Raw genomic sequence first — 17,249 nt, 5'->3', positions numbered from 1 at the left:
GATGTTTATATAACTGTTGAAAGACAAAAACACACCCAGCCTTCGTTCCTCCTCTCCTTGCATGTGGCTTGTGGCTGTACTCAAACCCCCTGAGTCTCAACCAATGCCCTGTGAAAGTACAACTCCTTCCATACACGCACGCTGGGCCCTTTCCAGCAGTACGCTATAACGGAAAACGCTTTCCAGAGCGAATCTTCCCAGAGCTGTGTGTGCTACACACACACATTAACACATATGCACACACACAGGCACGGACACACGGATGCATACACACACACAAACACACATACATTTGCTGTAATATGTAGGTATGTGGCTTTAAGCCATAAATGGATCCAGATGGGGCTTGAATAAGCAAGATGTTTACATAGAGACTGCTTTAATCATTAGAGGGCTGTAATTAAGAGAGGGCTGTAATCAAGAGAGACGTCTGTAATCAAGAGGGCTGTAATCAAGAGAGACGTCTGTAATCAAGAGGGCTGTAATCAAGAGAGACGTCTGTAATCAAGAGGGCTGTAATCAAGAGAGACGTCTGTAATTAGGAGGGCTGTATTGACTGGCGGGCTGTATTGACTAGCGGGCTGTATTGACTGGCGGGCTGTATTGACTGGCGGGCTGTATTGACTGGCGGGCTGTATTGACTGGTGGGCTGCATTGACTGGCGGGCTGTATTGACTGGCGGGCTGTATTGACTGGCGGGCTGTATTGACTGGCGGGCTGTATTGACTGGCGTGCTGTATTGACTGGCGGGCTGTATTGACTGGCGGGCTGTATTGACTGGCGGGCTGTAGTGACTAGCGGGCTGTATTGACTGGCGGGCTGTATTGGCTGGCGGGCTGTATTGACTGGCGGGCTGTATTGACTGGTGGGCTGCATTGACTGGCGGGCTGTATTGACTGGCGGGCTGTATTGACTGGCGGGCTGTATTGACTGGTGGGCTGTATTGACTGGCGGGCTATATTGACTGGTGGGCTGTAATCAAGAGAGACGTCTGTAATTAGGAGGGCTGTATTGACTGGCGGGCTGTATTGACTGGCGGGCTGTATTGACTGGTGGGCTGTATTGACTGGCGGGCTGTATTGACTGGCGGGCTGTATTGACTGGTGGGCTGTTTCTGCTGAAGACACACATGGCAGTGATTATGGTCCCGTGTTTATCTGAGCTCAGTGAGCCCTCTCTGGGGCTGATTTGTCCCAAATTACAACCTATTCCCTATATAGTGCACTACTTTTGACTAGAGCCCTAATTTTACCAGGTAAGTACAGCAACGAGAGGAAGGGGGATGAATGAGCCAACTGGAAGCTGGGGATGATTAGGTGGCCATGATGGTATGAGGGACAGATTGGGAATTTAGCCAAGAGAACATGTCAGAGTCAAAGGCTAAAGATACACACTCAAACACACACAAATACAAAAGCATGCACGTGCACCAGAGGATGCTGGTAGGAGGAGCTATAGGAGGATAGGCTCATTGTAATGGCTGGGATGGAATTAATGGAACAGAGTCAAACATGTGGTTTCCATATATTTGATGTGTTTTATACTGTTCCATTCATTTCATTCCAGCCATTACAATGAGCCTGTCCTCCAATAGCTCCTCCCACCAGCCTCCTCTGCTGTGCACCCACGCTTGCACACACTGGCAGACACAGACACACACACCCCTCACATGGGTGAATTCAGGTACAGTACAGTATCAAATATCATGCAAACATGAAACTCAAACCACTTACACAAACACAGAGCTGTCAAATATAGTGATGCTCTGCTCTGTAATATGGAACACTTTCCATCCATTACACACACACACACACACACACACACACACACACACACACACACACACACACACACACACACACACACACACACACACACACACACACACACACACACACACACTTCCCCTTTCTCTGTCTGTCTACTATATGATGCAGTTTCCCACTAGAGCAGCAATATAAACACAATGACAGATTGCGAGTCAGAGAGCTGTCACAACACCCCATCATACCTCCTCCCATCGGAGGTCACGACATGCTCACACAGGCAAGACCCCACAGGCGCAGCCAATCAGAGACACTCTTACCGACAGGGTCACAGCATGTCTGGGAAACTGCGTTTGTGCACTCCCTCTGAAACTACCTGTCATCTTTCTGACTGGGAAAGTTCATAACATTGCTTTCTCACTAACATGTTTTACTCAGGAGCACGCGTGAACGGGATTTGAACATCGGAAAGTAAATGTTCCAATAATTCCGATGATCAGATGATTCAACCCCATCTGGATCCAGTCTTCTGATGATTCAACCCCATCTGGATCCAGTCTTCTGATGATTCAACCCCATCTGGATCCAGTCTTCTGATGATTCAACCCCATCTGGATCCAGTCTTCTGATGATTCAACCCCATCTGGATCCAGTCTTCTGATGATTCAACCCCATCTGGATCCAGTCTTCTGATGATTCAACCCCATCTGGATCCAGTCTTCTGATGATTCAACCCCATCTGGATCCAGTCTTCTGACTGTTTTTCAAGCTGTTTCGTTCTCAACCCAACATGCTGTCACAAGTGAGAGTGGATTCCCCTGTACTGTACTGTGGTTGGTTACACAACACTGTTTGGCAGCTGGACAGATTTATAGACATAGATAATGTTTCAAAGTAAATCAACTTTAATGAAACCTCTCTCTGAGGATATTGTGGGAGGAGAGAGAGAGAGAGAGAGAGAGAGAGAGATATAGAGAGAGAGAGATAGAGAGAGAGAGAGAGAGAGAGAGAGAAGAGTTTCAGTAGGATGTACTGGTCAAAATGACAGAATATGTTTTCACTGCTTAATCATTTCTATCTGTCCACATATTGCGAAAAGAGATTACATGGTATTCCTGCATGACTCCGTCCATACACAGACAAGGAATATACTGTGATTCTCTTAAGATGAAATACCTGTGTCATGTTCATCAGACAAAAGTTGGAAAAAAACATACTAAAACAGGGAGGGACTACCTGGACAACCGCTTAGCGTAGCAAAGCATTTTGAAACGTTTTCCATTGTGTGCCCTAATGTGTGCCCCCAGGATACACTAAATTGATGTGGTGAAAGTCTGAGACATAGGGGATCAATAAGGAAAGCATTTTGGAGATAATTTAAGGAAAGGTATGTTAGGCAGCTGGTGTTACCAGAGCACTATAAGAAGATTAAAACATTTCTCGTCTGCTGAGTGCCAGGAAATATGCAGATATGTGAATCAATAGAGCAAGGTGTTAGGGGATTGGATCATCTCACCCAGGTGTGACTCAGTGTGTCAAGCTGACCTCACATACCTAACACACAGAAAAAAGCCTTATTACTGAGTAGGGCTGGGCAATAAATCAATATCAATAATTAGGTAATTACTTCCCTCAATAACGATATAAAAACGTATAGATTCATTTTCGATAATGTCAACATAGAATAATTAGGTACAGCAGTCCATTTCCCTTCTGACACAGCAGGAACGTGCGGAGAAGTGACAATATGCACTAAAAACCATTTAAAACCTTGAGTGATGGAGTAGCCACTATTAACCACGAAAAATGAGTGATGTAGGTGAAAACAGTGGCAGTGATAGCCATGGAGAAGGAGCCACTTCCAACGAATAAATTATTGATAAAAAGGGTTAAACTGTTTCAGTAATTTGGAAGTGGTTTGGCTTCTTGAAGTCCGACAAAGAGCAGAGCAATGTTCGGTGCAAATTGTGCCGTAGACAGGTGGCTAAGAAGTCTGGTAATACGACAGACCTTTTTCAACATCTGAAGCAAAATCACTCTTTGGAACATGCAGGAAGTTTGAGATTGCGCCACGGTATTGATAAACGCCCCTCAAGCTCCAGCCAATCTAGGGATGTTTGCCCAAAGCAGTCAACACTGACATCGCTTATGCCATACAAGCAAACATCAAAAAGACGTCACAAATGCTAATATGCATTGCTAAGGACATGCTACCAATTAGCACAGTCAAAAAGGAAGGTTTCAAGAGGGTTCTCAATTTCATTGACCCCAGTTACGTGCTCCCTGGCTGCAAACATGGAACAATTTTCCTTCAAGTATAATTTTATGTGTAACTCACATCATAAAAAAAAAAAATGTAACCTTTATTTAACTAGGCAAGTGTCATGACTGTCCTGCTTGGCTCAGGTTACCGGGGACCACTATCCTACAGAGAGATCTCTCACAACCACCAGAGGAGAAGAGATCAAGGGGTATGAAGATAGGTGTCATAAAAAAACTCACACCCATTGTAAATCTAAGGAAGCAGACAAAATTCCTTTGTCCTCTCACTATGGAGAACCGGCTTCAGAACATTAACATGCAATAAATGTACTTCGGGACAATGGGTTTCGTCAGCCACAATGGTGGTAATGACAATAAAAGGACTTTGGGACAATGGGTTTCGTCAGCCACAATGGTGGTAATGACAATAAATGGACTTTGGGACAATGGGTTTCGTCAGCCACAATGGTGGTAATGACAATAAATGGACTTTGGGACAATGGGTTTCGTCAGCCACAATGGTGGTAATAATGACAATAAATGGACTTTGGGACAATGGGTTTCGTCAGCCACAATGGTGGTAATAATGACAATAAATGGACTTTGGGGCAATGGGTTTCGTCAGCCACAATGGTGGTAATAATGACAATAAATGGACTTTGGGACAATGGGTTTCGTCAGCCACAATGGTGGTAATGACAATAAATGGACTTTGGGACAATGGGTTTCGCCAGCCACAATGGTGGTAATGACAATAAATGGACTTTGGGACAATGGGTTTCGTCAGCCACAATGGTGGTAATGACGAAAGTTGGAATGTGAAAATTAATGTCATTTTTGTTTTGTTATTACAAGTTAAAGGATGACGTTATAACGAAAACAGTGTACATTTAAGAGTTGTCCTAGTAAACGCTTGATGTTTATACATTGTACGTTGGGTGGAAAATGTCCAAATCATAGAGAATGTTTTGGTAAAGATGAAATGTGAAGTTAGTTGTCTAAATTGGATCTGAGTGAAATCCAGACCTTGCCTCGTAACTTGGTACGCCCAGAGAATTGCCCTAAAGGTGGTTACGCCCACTTCTGACCCGAGGGTATAAGACATGTGAGTTAAAAATGTACATGTGAGACTAAGTGACCCGAGCTGCAGCCAAGGTCTGAGTAGTCAACAAACCCAAAACGTATCCCGAGGTTGAAGACAAAGGAACGTTCTTCTATCCATGCTACGGATGAGTAGTCAACAAACCCAAAACGTAACCCGAGGTTGAAGACAAAGGAACCCTCTTCTATCCATGCTACGGATGAGTAGTCAACAAACCCAAAACGTAACACGAGGTTGAAGACAAAGGAACCCTCTTCTATCCATGCTATGGATGAGTAGTCAACAAACCCAAAACGTAACACGAGGTTGAAGACAAAGGAACCCTCTTCTATCCATGCTACGGGTGAGTAGTCAACAAACCCAAAACGTAACACGAGGTTGAAGACAAAGGAACCTTCTTCTATCCATGCTACGGGTGAGTAGTCAACAAACCCAAAACGTAACCCGAGGTTGAAGACAATAGAACCTTCTTCTATCCATGCTACGGGTGAGTCACTGCGTCTAAGAGGGTGAATTCAGAACCGGCCACCCGGTCACCACTCCATTGAATCCTGTATCTACACAGCTTTCATTCCTACACTGTGAGCCCTGAGCTACATGCTGGCTGTCCTCAGAAGACCCCTTTCAGAACAATGGCGAGGAAACAGACACTAATACAAAGGACACTGACATCGTGAGGACAATCAGAGTGCGCCATCCGAGAAGCCGAAAACCCCATCGGAGACCTTCAACACGTAATTACATCATTATATTCTGACACATAAGAGCGGCAGTTCGGGACAAGGATAGGGTTCAAATAAGCATAGCTGACAAATGCACCCAAATGTATATTTCTCTCGTGTACTTTCTCTTTTTCTCTCTCTTTTAAATCCCCATTTTGGGTAACACGCGTCATAATGTGTTGGCCCGTTGTACTAAGTTCTAATCAATAGCCTAAACTGTGTTTTTGTGTATGTGTATCTTATATTATCATTTTAGCTTGTTAGTAAATAAATAATCAACTAAGATTGGTGTGGTACGGACTCATTGGTGGGACTCGGGTTTGTGCAGATTCCAGGATTATGTGACGTTCAGAATGAGACTGTCGAGGAAATTGATTAATTAGCGACTGTTGTAAAATCGATATTCTGATATTCTTTGAGTTCATTTGGGAAATAGAAACTCAATAAAACCACATTTCCCATGGTGTCCCAGGTTAATGAGTGAATAATTGCCTGATTCATTTAATCACACAATTATAAACCACTAATCATTCAATGAGCAGCAGTCGCCAAATTAACCAATACAACGTCACAACACAAGTCAGTTAAGAACAACTTCTTACTTACAATGATGGCCTATTGAGTAACAGTGGGTTAACTGTCTTGTACAGGGGTAGAACAACAGATTTCTACCTTGTCAGCTCGGAGATTCAATCTAGCAACCTTTCGGTTACTGGCCCAACGCTCTAACCACTAGGCTACCTGCCTAGTGGTTTGTTCAGGCATTCTTGAGTCTGAAGCAGATATGCACCTTTTAAACATGATTTGATTAATATCGTGATAATTATCGTTCTTGAATGAAAAAATATATAGATATCGTGATAATTTATTTGCCATATCGCCCAGCCCTATTACTGAGTGCTACTGACTGGCTGATAACATGGGAAAATGGTACTGAGCTGACTGCATAGACTAACACAGGAAATAGCAGTTTTGATGGAGGTGTGGTAACATATTTTCTATTGGCTGTATGGAAGTATTCAACAAGCAAATGTGAAATGGTGGTTGGCCCTAGCTAGTAATATCCTTTCATTATCCCTTTTCAGACAAATTTGTAACTCCATGATGGATAGACCTTTACTGGTTGGTTTTAGTGCAGGTGGCTAATGCAGGAACAGTCTGTCATCCCCCAGGCTATCAATATGTAGCTCATCTCTTCCCCTCTCAGGCTTCTGATAGTCTGATTATGTATTAATGTCAACATCAACACAGTAAGCTATTACAGGGACAGATTGGCACACTAATCTAACCGTAGTGTGTGTGTGTGTCAGGGCTGTGATGATGGGTCAGTAATCTGAGGTCAGGGGCATCTGATCACCCTGAGGGGAGCAGTCCAGTCTAGCTGTCCCTCTATGAGTGTCATATCACACAGGGGTCACAGAGGCCTTCCCCACACACACACACACACAGAGCCCCTCCCCCCACACACACAGAGAAAGCCCCTCCCCACACACAGAGAGAGCTCCTCCCCACACACACACACACACACACAGAGAGAGAGCCCCCCCCCCCCACACACACACACACAGAGAGAGCCCCTCCCCACACACAGAGAGAGCACCTCCCCACACACAGAGAGAGTCCCCCCCCCCCCCCCCCCCCCCCCCCCCCCCCCCAGCTTCTGGAGTGTGTCCATGTGTAGGTCTGTGGTAGTTGAATTGAAGCAGGAGGGTTTTGTCATGGGTTATTTTTATCAGACTGGGGGGAATAGGCCCCTGACTGCCTCTTCTCAGCAGACAGCTGAGACTAGACTGGCTCGAACATCTGGGGGAGACATCTTGGGAACAGACCTGGGTTCAAATACTACTGGAAATCATTTCAAATACGTTAGCTGTGTTTGATTGAGCTTGCCTTGCAAAATTGAACCAATAAAATAGTCTGAAAAGTTTAAACCCCACCCATTTGGCACTTGAGGCAGACTAAAGTACAGTAAACCCTGAAAGTATTTGAAAGATTTAATATAGTTTGAACCCTGGTCTGCAAGAGAAGTAGTTCTGGAGTAGATTCCTCTCAAAGGCTGGGATTTTAATGGGATTTTAATGCTTCAACATCTGAATTATTTAAAAAAGTAAAGCCAAGCTGTTAGTGGATGCTGTTAACACAGCGAGGGAAGCAAGATATGATTTGCTTCAATCAGCTATAAATTAACCAGACAATCTGTCAATAAAGCAAGCCAAGTTACATAATCTGTCAATAAAGCAAGCCAAGTTACATAATCTGTCAATAAAGCAAGCTAAACTACATAATCTGTCAATAAAGCAAGCCAAACTACATAATCTGTCAATAAAGCAAGCCAAGTTACATAATCTGTCAATAAAGCAAGCCAAACTACATAATCTGTCAATAAAGCAAGCCAAGCTACATAATCTGTCAATAAAGCAAGCCAAACTACATAATCTGTCAATAAAGCAAGCCAAGCTACATAATCTGTCAATAAAGCAAGCCAAACTACATAATCTGTCAATAAAGCAAGCCAAGTTACATAATCTGTCAATAAAGCAAGCCAAGCTACATAATCTGTCAATAAAGCAAGCCAAGTTACATAATCTGTCAATAAAGCAAGCTAAACTACATAATCTGTCAATAAAGCAAGCCAAGCTACATAATCTGTCAATAAAGCAAGCCAAGTTACATAATCTGTCAATAAAGCAAGCTAAGCTACATAATCTGTCAATAAAGCAAGCCAAACTACATAATCTGTCAATAAAGCAAGCCAAGTTACATAATCTGTCAATAAAGCAAACCAAGTTACATAATCTGTCAATAAAGCAAGCCAAGTTACATAATCTGTCAATAAAGCAAGCCAAGCTACATAATCTGTCAATAAAGCAAGCCAAACTACATAATCTGTCAATAAAGCAAACCAAATGACAATCTGTCAATAAAGCAAGCCAAGTTACATAATCTGTCAATAAAGCAAGCCAAACTACATAATCTGTCAATAAAGCAAGCCAAGTTACATAATCTGTCAATAAAGCAAGCCAAGCTACATAATCTGTCAATAAAGCAAGCCAAACTACATAATCTGTCAATAAAGCAAGCCAAGTTACATAATCTGTCAATAAAGCAAGCCAAGCTTCATATCAACCATGCAACCTATACTGTGTGTTGTCTGAATGTCACGTGTGTGTGTTTGTGAGTGTTGGTCCATCTGCCCATTTGGATGCAGTATTTGCTGGCCGTTCAGCACAAGTGTGTCTTGCTCGCTCTCTTTCTGTCCTTGTTAGCCTGGCTATTTGTCTGGCTTGGAGTCTGTGTGTGTGTGCGTGTGTGTACGCAGGCTGTGTGTGCAAGTGTGTGTGTGGGTGCATGCGTGCGTGTGTGGATTCAAGAGCACACAGACAAACTCCACATGGACAAAATCTGTTGATCTCCAAGTATCTTGAGGGTTCTTGTGAGACATCGAAAAAAAAAATACAAAATATTTCAGCACATAAGAGCCCCAGTCTGGGGCCCAGGGTCTCTTCTGATCGTCTTTAATTACCTCCGGTCTGAGAGGGACTATTTCACAGGTCTCTACAATCTAGCACTGAGTTCTGAGCAGAGTATGAACACTCTCTCTGAGTACACACACACTCTCTCTGAGTACAGAGAATAAATCAACTTATACGAAGAAGGCTGTAATTTGAAAGTAAGTGCTTCACAGAGAGCTGTGCCCATTGCGCCCACACACCATTGCTTATGCATGCTTCTATTCTGAAAGTGCGACCCACCCACAGAAGACCTCCGACACCTCGAACATGTCTACAGACACACACACACACGACTCCGAGAAAAACAAGAATGCACTAAAGTCGTTTATACAAATATACAGGACCAGTCAAACACTTGGACACACCTACTCATTCAAGGGTTATTTTATTTTAACTATTTTTTACAATCTAGAATAATAGTTAAAGACATAAAAACTATGAAATAACACATATTGAATCATGTAGTAATAAATAAAAAATTTAAGGGTTAAATTAATCAATATATATTTTGATTTTATAGTTTTCAAAGTAGCCACCCTTTGCCTTGATGACAGCCTTGCACACTCTTGGCACTCTCAACCAGCTTCATGAGGAATGCTTTTCCAACAGTCTTGAAGGACTTCTCACATATGTTGAGCATTTGTTGGCACCTGTTGAAAAACAAATGATAGTCCCACTAAGCGCAAACCAGAGTGGATGGCGTAAACGCTGTAGAATGCTGTGGTAGCCATGCTGGTTAAGTGTGCCTTGAATTCTAATTAAATCAACAGTGTCACCAGCAAAGCACCCCCACACCCCCTCCTCCATGCTTCACGGTGGGAACCACACATGGAGATCATCTGTTCATCTACTCTGCTTCTCACAAAGACACACCGGTCTGATGTCCATTGCTTGCATTTCTCGGCCCAAGCAAGTCTCTTATTATTGGTGTCCTTTAGTAGTGGTTTCTTTGCAGCAATTCGACTATGAAGGCCTGATTCACGCAGTCTCCTCTGAACAGTTGATGTTGAGATGTGTCTGTTACTTGAACTCTGTGAGGCATTTATTTGGGCTGCAATTTCTGAGGCTGGTAACTTTAATGAACTTATCCTCTACAGCAGAGGTAACTCTGGGTCTTCCTTTTCTGTGGCGGTTCTCACGAGAGCCAGTGAAGAAACTTTCAAAGTTCTTGAAATGTTCCAGATTGACTGACCTTCATGTCTTAAAGTAGTGATGGACTGTTGTTTATCTTTGCTTATTTGAGCTGTTATTTCCATAATAAGGACTTGGTTTTTTACAAATAGGGATTTGTTCTGTTTACCTGTTCTGTATGCTCAAACGCATTAAGGAAAGAAATACCACAAATTAACTTTTAACAAGCCACACCTGTTAATTTAAATGCATTCCAGGTGACTACCTCATGAAGCTGGTTGAGAGAATGCCAAGAGTGTGCAAAGCTGTCATCAAGGCAAAGGTTGGCCACTTTGAAGAATCTGAAATATATTTTGATTTATTTAACACTTTTTTGGCTACTACATGATTCCATATGTGTTATTTCATAGTTGTGATGGCTTCACTATTATTCTGCAATGTAGAAAACAGTCAAAATAAAGAAAAACCCTGGAATGAGTAGGTGTGTCCAAACTTTTTATTGATATGTGTATAGATAGATAGATAGATAGATAGATAGATAGATAGATAGATAGATAGATAGATAGATAGATAGATAGATAGATAGATAGATAGATAGATAGATAGATAGATAGATAGATAGATAGATAGATAGATAGATAGATAGATAGATAGATAGAATGGGAAAAACAGAAGGTCACACATTTACATATAAAATAAGGTATGCAATTAAAATATTTATCTGAATAAGTTTTGGCAACAGTGCAGAGGATATAAAACGTAAACATGACCTTATGTCACAGATATGGACACTGAACATCGATATTTAACACACCTGTTGTCTGTCTATCCAATACATGCTGCTGAGGCCAGGACAGCATAAATATTAGTCTAAACCACAAAAGACCATTGACAATATGTCTGTTAGTCGCATATGAGTTATGTACACCATCAAAATCTGATTATATTAGGCTATGTACTGTGTGGTGGACGGATAAAATGACCATGTAATCAAATGTATTTGACAGACTTCTAATCAGTGCCATGGCTGACAGTGAGGAAGGGAGTTATGGGTGCCATCTAGCGACGAGACCGGGGAGTGAACTTGACAATAAGTGAACGTGAGTGAGTGTTAGGCTATAAATAAGACCAGAATTCCTCTCTATTCCACAGTTGAAGATCAACGGTGTGCATTTCTGTCCAGTGTAGATACATGTACCATATGCATATTGTGCGCTACATACTGTGGGTAACGGTATGTAGCCCACAGTCTGGTACTACAAACTGGCAGACGAAGAGAACACTTGACATTTTCTTCGCCCCCCGGTACCTTTGATACGCAAGACAGGAGACAGGCAGTCTATGACCGGGGCTAGCTGCAGCTCTAAGAACCCCCTGCGTGGACGAGCGGTGGACTCCCGAGTGGAGAGTCCCTCCGGGTGTGCACAGCATACAACTCACCCGGTCATGCTGTGCTTGTCCGTGCCCTCTCCACGTGGGAGCACCTCGAATGAACTGATAATAGGCTGATCTGTGCGCCTCTCAGATCGACGAACCACACACAGAGCGCATTGATTACTGCTGTAGGCTAATATATAAAATTGATAACAGTGCACCGATAGTGATTTTTGCACCACCAGAAGTGACAGACACCCATGCGTAACGGTCCAAAATATGGGCGCACAGTTGTGGAGACAATTTCATTAGCTCGATTTTAAATAACACAACATCCAAAAAGACAGTACGCATTGAAACGCATGTTCGGTTGTAACGTTTCATGCTCATCTAAATCAAATTCAGCAATGCAACAGACATTTAACAAAATCCCACAGTCTGCAGTTAACTGTAGCCTACAATGAAACATTGATCAGTTCGAATTGACTGTAGGCTAACGTAATAGACCGGGTTCGCAGTTCGCAGAGTGAACCCGCATGTTTATTTTGGGCATTCCTCGAGCTCTGGAGGAGCACGTTCACTTATGCCAAAAAAAAACAACACAACCGCAGTCGACGGAGAGATAGGGTCGGTATATATCAAGGGTCACTTTTCCCAAGCAAACATGTGCCTTTTCAAATGTTAGATCATAACCCGTTTCGAATGGCGCGGAGTGGTGAGCCGCGAGTTTATACCCAGAATGAGCCCCCATCACCCCATGCGTCACCTACCTCGAACTAATCTCAAAACTGCACCCTTTCCGAAGGAGCAGCGCTCTCTTCCGCATGATGCCCGTTTTGTCCCGGCCGAGGTACACATTTATATCCGAATTCATGGGTGCCGGACGAGCAGGCAGGTATTTACTCCGTAAAAACAGATATGCTTCTTCCTTCCACTTAGTCGGACGGCGACAGGAGCGAGGAAAGAGGCGGAAGAAAGGCTCACCCCCAAAAAAGAGAGAATAGACTACCCAACTCGCCTCCGCTGGTAAAGGGAAAGTGAGGCGCAGACTTCCCTCAGCTAACAAAGACGGGACCAAAAGCTTGAGTGCAGCATGGCTAGTGGTTTGCTCCTCCTCTCCTGAACTCCATAAGATAGAAATTAGATACCGTTGGTCTCTCGGTTCCAGAGCGAGTTACCGTTACGCAATTGGTAACCCTGACAGGATTCGAGTCCCGGGCAGACTAAGAAAACAGTAACGGTTTTAAATTGAGTCCTTCCATCTGTTTCTAGACTAGTGAGCCTATAAAATGGGCTGTTGATTCATATACCAAAGGTTCTGAATAGGCAAAAATCATGAATTGCTCCCCAAGGTCTTCATTAAGGTGAGCATCCATTAGACTGGGCCGTTTGAAGCTGTGGTAGAACAGATCTGCTGTTTAAACATACCAAATCCCATTTAAACAGAACTGCAGCAAGCACTGCTGAGAGGAATGTATGGGAGCAGGTGTGTGTACCAACCACTGAATTAGTTTGGCCTGAGGGATCACAAGTTTGTGTCACAGGTGTGACTAACTGCTCTGTAATCAAGTTAGTCATGTTATTAGTTCATTGACTAATTGATTGAACACCTGAATTGTATTTAAGTTGTGTTTCTCTATGAAGTGTGGCCCCCCAGCGGAGGGATGCAGTCCAGAGGTATGTTGGGTTCTGGGAGTATGAGGGAACACAAGATGGACTCCAGGCCTGCACCACCTCTCCGCCTGTGCCTTTTTTTGTTACTTCGGTTGTTAGTTTCAGTTTAAATGGCATGGTTTGTCAATGTTCCTGGGCCAGTGAGAAGGCCACTGCTGAAAGGTTAACTTTGTAAACCATGCCCTATGATGTATTAAATGCTGAAACGGGTCCTGTGTGTTTGGTCTGTACTTCCCTCTGCCTACTCAACCCAGATTGTGAGGTGTTTGAAGTGGTGAGGTCATGAGGTTAAGGATGCTTTTGAGGACAGGCAGCAGCCGATGACACACTTGACAAACAGGCAGACCCTTGGGAAACGTGTTCTCATACACATCACCTAAACGGGCTAATCGGAGGACAATCGCACATTTGGCCAACGTAGGCTACATCTCTCTGAATATAACGGATTCTGTAAGCACAAATAAACTACATTTAGCCCAATGTATTTTAGAAAAGACAAGTGTCATTGGTAGACGTTATGCACCACTCCACTTCTGAAACGCTGCAGCCTGCGACCCACACAAGCACTTGTCTTTTCTACCATACATTGGGCTTTATGTTAACAACCTATAGTACTTTCTTTCTGTTTGAGGATAAGGAACCTGCACTCCTTGAAGGAACACACACAGGATTTGAGCAATGCCGAGAGCATATATAAATCTGAATCCTCAACATCCGCTCATGATTCAACCAGTGATTCGACACAAACTGAACGTGTCCTAAGGGTGTGGGAAAACATTGGTTGAATCATAGATTCATTATTCAGAAACATCTGTTATCCAGAGAGCTGTAAGTGGTAGAATGAACAACTCACTCACTGTTTCACTCATGGAATTGCTTTTCCATTTTCATAAATCTTTTGATGTGGTCACTTTTTTTTGCTGTGGAAGGTAGTGTTCTTTTCCCTTCATACTCCTCAAACCTCCATGCATTTCTTCTCCATACTACATGCTGACCATTTAGTACACCACCATAGATATCATGTACTGTAGTGTATACCTATCATATACAGTTGAAGTCAGAAGTTTACATACACTTAGGTTGGAGTCATTAAAACTCGTTTTCAACCACTCCACAAATGTCTTGCTAACAAACTATAGTTTTGGCAAGTCGGTTAGGACATCTACTTTGTGCATGACACAAGTCATTTTTCCAACAATTGTTTACAGACAGATTATTTGACATATAATTCACTGTATCACAATTCCAGTGGGTCAGAAGTGTACATACACTAAATTGATTGTGCCATTAACCAGCTTGGAAAATTCCAGAAAATTATGTCATGGCTTTAGAAGCTTCTGACATCATTTGAGTCAACTGGAGGTGTACCTGTGGATGTATTTCAAGGCCTACCTTCAAAATCAGTGCCTCTTTGCTTGACATCATGGGAAAATCAAAAGAAATCAGCCAAGACCTCAGAAAAAATGGTAGACCTCCACAAGTCTGGTTCATCCATGGGAGAAATTTCCAAGCGCCTGTTCATCTGTACAAACAATAGTACGCAAGTATAAACACCATGGGACCACGCAGCCGTCATACCGCTCAGGAAGGAAAAGCGTTCTGTCTCCTAGAGATGAACGTACTTTGGTGCGAAAAGTGCAAATCAATCCCAGAACAACAGCAAAGGACCTTGTGAAGATGCTGGAGGAAATAGGTACAAAAGTATCTATATCCACAGTAAAAAGAGTCCTATTTCGACATAACCTGAAAGGCCGCTCAGCAAGGAAGAAGCCACTGCTCCAAAACCACCATAAAAAAGCCAGACTATGGTTTGCAACTGCACATGGTGACAAAGATCGTACTTTTTGGAGAAATTCCTCTGGTCTAATGAAACAAAAATATAACTGTTTGGCCATAATGACCATCGTTATGTTTGGAGGAAAAAGGGGGAGGCTTGCAAGCTGAAGAACACTATCACAACGTGAAGCACGTGGGTGGCAGCATCATGTTGTGGGGGTGCTTTGCTGCAGGAGGGACTGGTGTACTTCACAAAATACATGGCATCATGAGGAGGGAAAATTATGTGGATACATTGAAGCTACATCTCAAGACATCAGTTAAACCTAGGTCGCAAATTGGTCTTCCAAATGGACAATGACACCAAGCATACCTCCAAACTTGTGGCAAAATGGCTTAAGGGCAGCTAAGTCAAGGTATTGGAGTGGCCATCACAAAGCCCTCACCTCAATCCTATAGAAAATGTGTGGGCGAGCAATGAGGCCTACAAACCTGACTCAGTTACACCAGCTCTGTCAAGAGGAATGGGCCAAAATTCACCCAAATTATTGTGGGAAGCTTGTGGAAGGCGACCTGAAATGTTTGACACAAGTTAAACCATTTAAAGGCAATGCTACCAAATACTAATTGAGTAAACTACTGACCCACTGGGAATGTGATGAAAGAAAGAAATGCTGAAATAAATAATTATCTGTATTATTATTCTGACATTTCACATTCTTAAAATAAATTGGTGATCCCAACTGACCTAAAACAGGGAATTTTTACTGGGATTAAATGTCAGGAATTGTGAAAAACTGAGTTTAAATGTATTTGGCTGAGGTGTATGTCAACTTCTGACTTCAACTGTAATATCAGATTATTATTACATTACATATCAGTCTCCCTCAACTGCCCACCTCCATCAAAATACACACATGTCCCCTTCTGTACAGTCCTATGATCAGTGAGTGGGAATGTTTTGGTGAGGGTTTGCCCAAACGTGACTCACACTGGCAGACCAGCTGCACAGGGAGTCTGGAGTCATCTGGATCTGCTCTGGTTGGAACACAACAGTTTGTGATTGGATGGAAGACTACATCCTGCAGCTCTGATTGGTTGAAGACTATCGTTTGTTTGTCTGATTGGGTGGAAGACTGCAGGCTGCAGCTCTGGTGGGGCGCCAACTCACTGACTCCACTGTGACTCACCCCTCATGGCCATTGATTGCTGAGTTGACCGTACAATCAAACAAACAGATATCACACTCTCCAACATTTTTATCGTTGAAGACTACTAAATTGGCCGCATTTCAGATATGACATCATCAAAAGGTCTCGGATTTTTTAGTGGAAATGACGTGTTCGCTTCAAAGTCAAACAAATTAATCTGGCAAATGATACACCTGGCAAGTCTCCCTGGATAAAAATGAAACAACGTGTTGTTCCAATAATTTTCACCTTTGATTGGAATTCCTGGAATCGTACAGCAGGATGCCTGTTGTGAGAGAATTGCACAGAGGACAGAGAGACTGGGAGCTCTAGTGTGTATTTTGTCCATTTACAGATTTCCATTTACTGCCTCCAGTACAGGAGCCATAGAGTCTCTCCAGCCACCTGCCTGCTCAATATGCTAATGAGATTAGCTCGGGTCTGGCCACATGATGTCATCATTCACTACTGCATTAGACTGGCACTGTAACGAGATGAGTAAAATTGGTGCTCATAAATAATGTATGAGCTGTAAATATGTACAAGGTTTATGACAGGTGGAATTCTGTGTAGATTAGAGACCGAGCTCTGAGCATTGTATGAGAGACATGGAGGAGAAATAGTTCAGGAAAGGAGGAATAGTGTGTTTTAACTGCTTTTCTTATATCCACAATGCCTCCTGACTAATCTCTCTCTCACACACAAAGACACACACACTATGCCTTCCTCAATGGCTTTCT

The 17,249-nt window shown here is 42.9% G+C and overlaps 1 protein-coding gene across 1 annotated transcript in view; it reads right to left on the bottom strand.

Annotated features, from left to right (window-relative positions):
• Positions 1-12,986, bottom strand: part of garnl3 (GTPase activating Rap/RanGAP domain like 3) — a 174,666-nt gene extending 161,680 nt beyond the window's left edge. The window contains exon 1 of the mRNA XM_031802695.1: positions 12,640-12,986. Within this exon, the coding sequence (XP_031658555.1) occupies positions 12,640-12,743 (104 nt within the window). The 5' untranslated portion in view covers positions 12,744-12,986. The remainder of the gene's footprint in view (positions 1-12,639) is intronic.
• Between the last annotated feature and the right edge of the window lie 4,263 nt (positions 12,987-17,249).

Source organism: Oncorhynchus kisutch, linkage group LG23 (genome assembly GCF_002021735.2).
Source record: "Oncorhynchus kisutch isolate 150728-3 linkage group LG23, Okis_V2, whole genome shotgun sequence".
Taxonomy (NCBI): Eukaryota; Metazoa; Chordata; class Actinopteri; order Salmoniformes; family Salmonidae; genus Oncorhynchus; species Oncorhynchus kisutch.
This window is presented reverse-complemented; position numbering and strand designations above follow the sequence as displayed.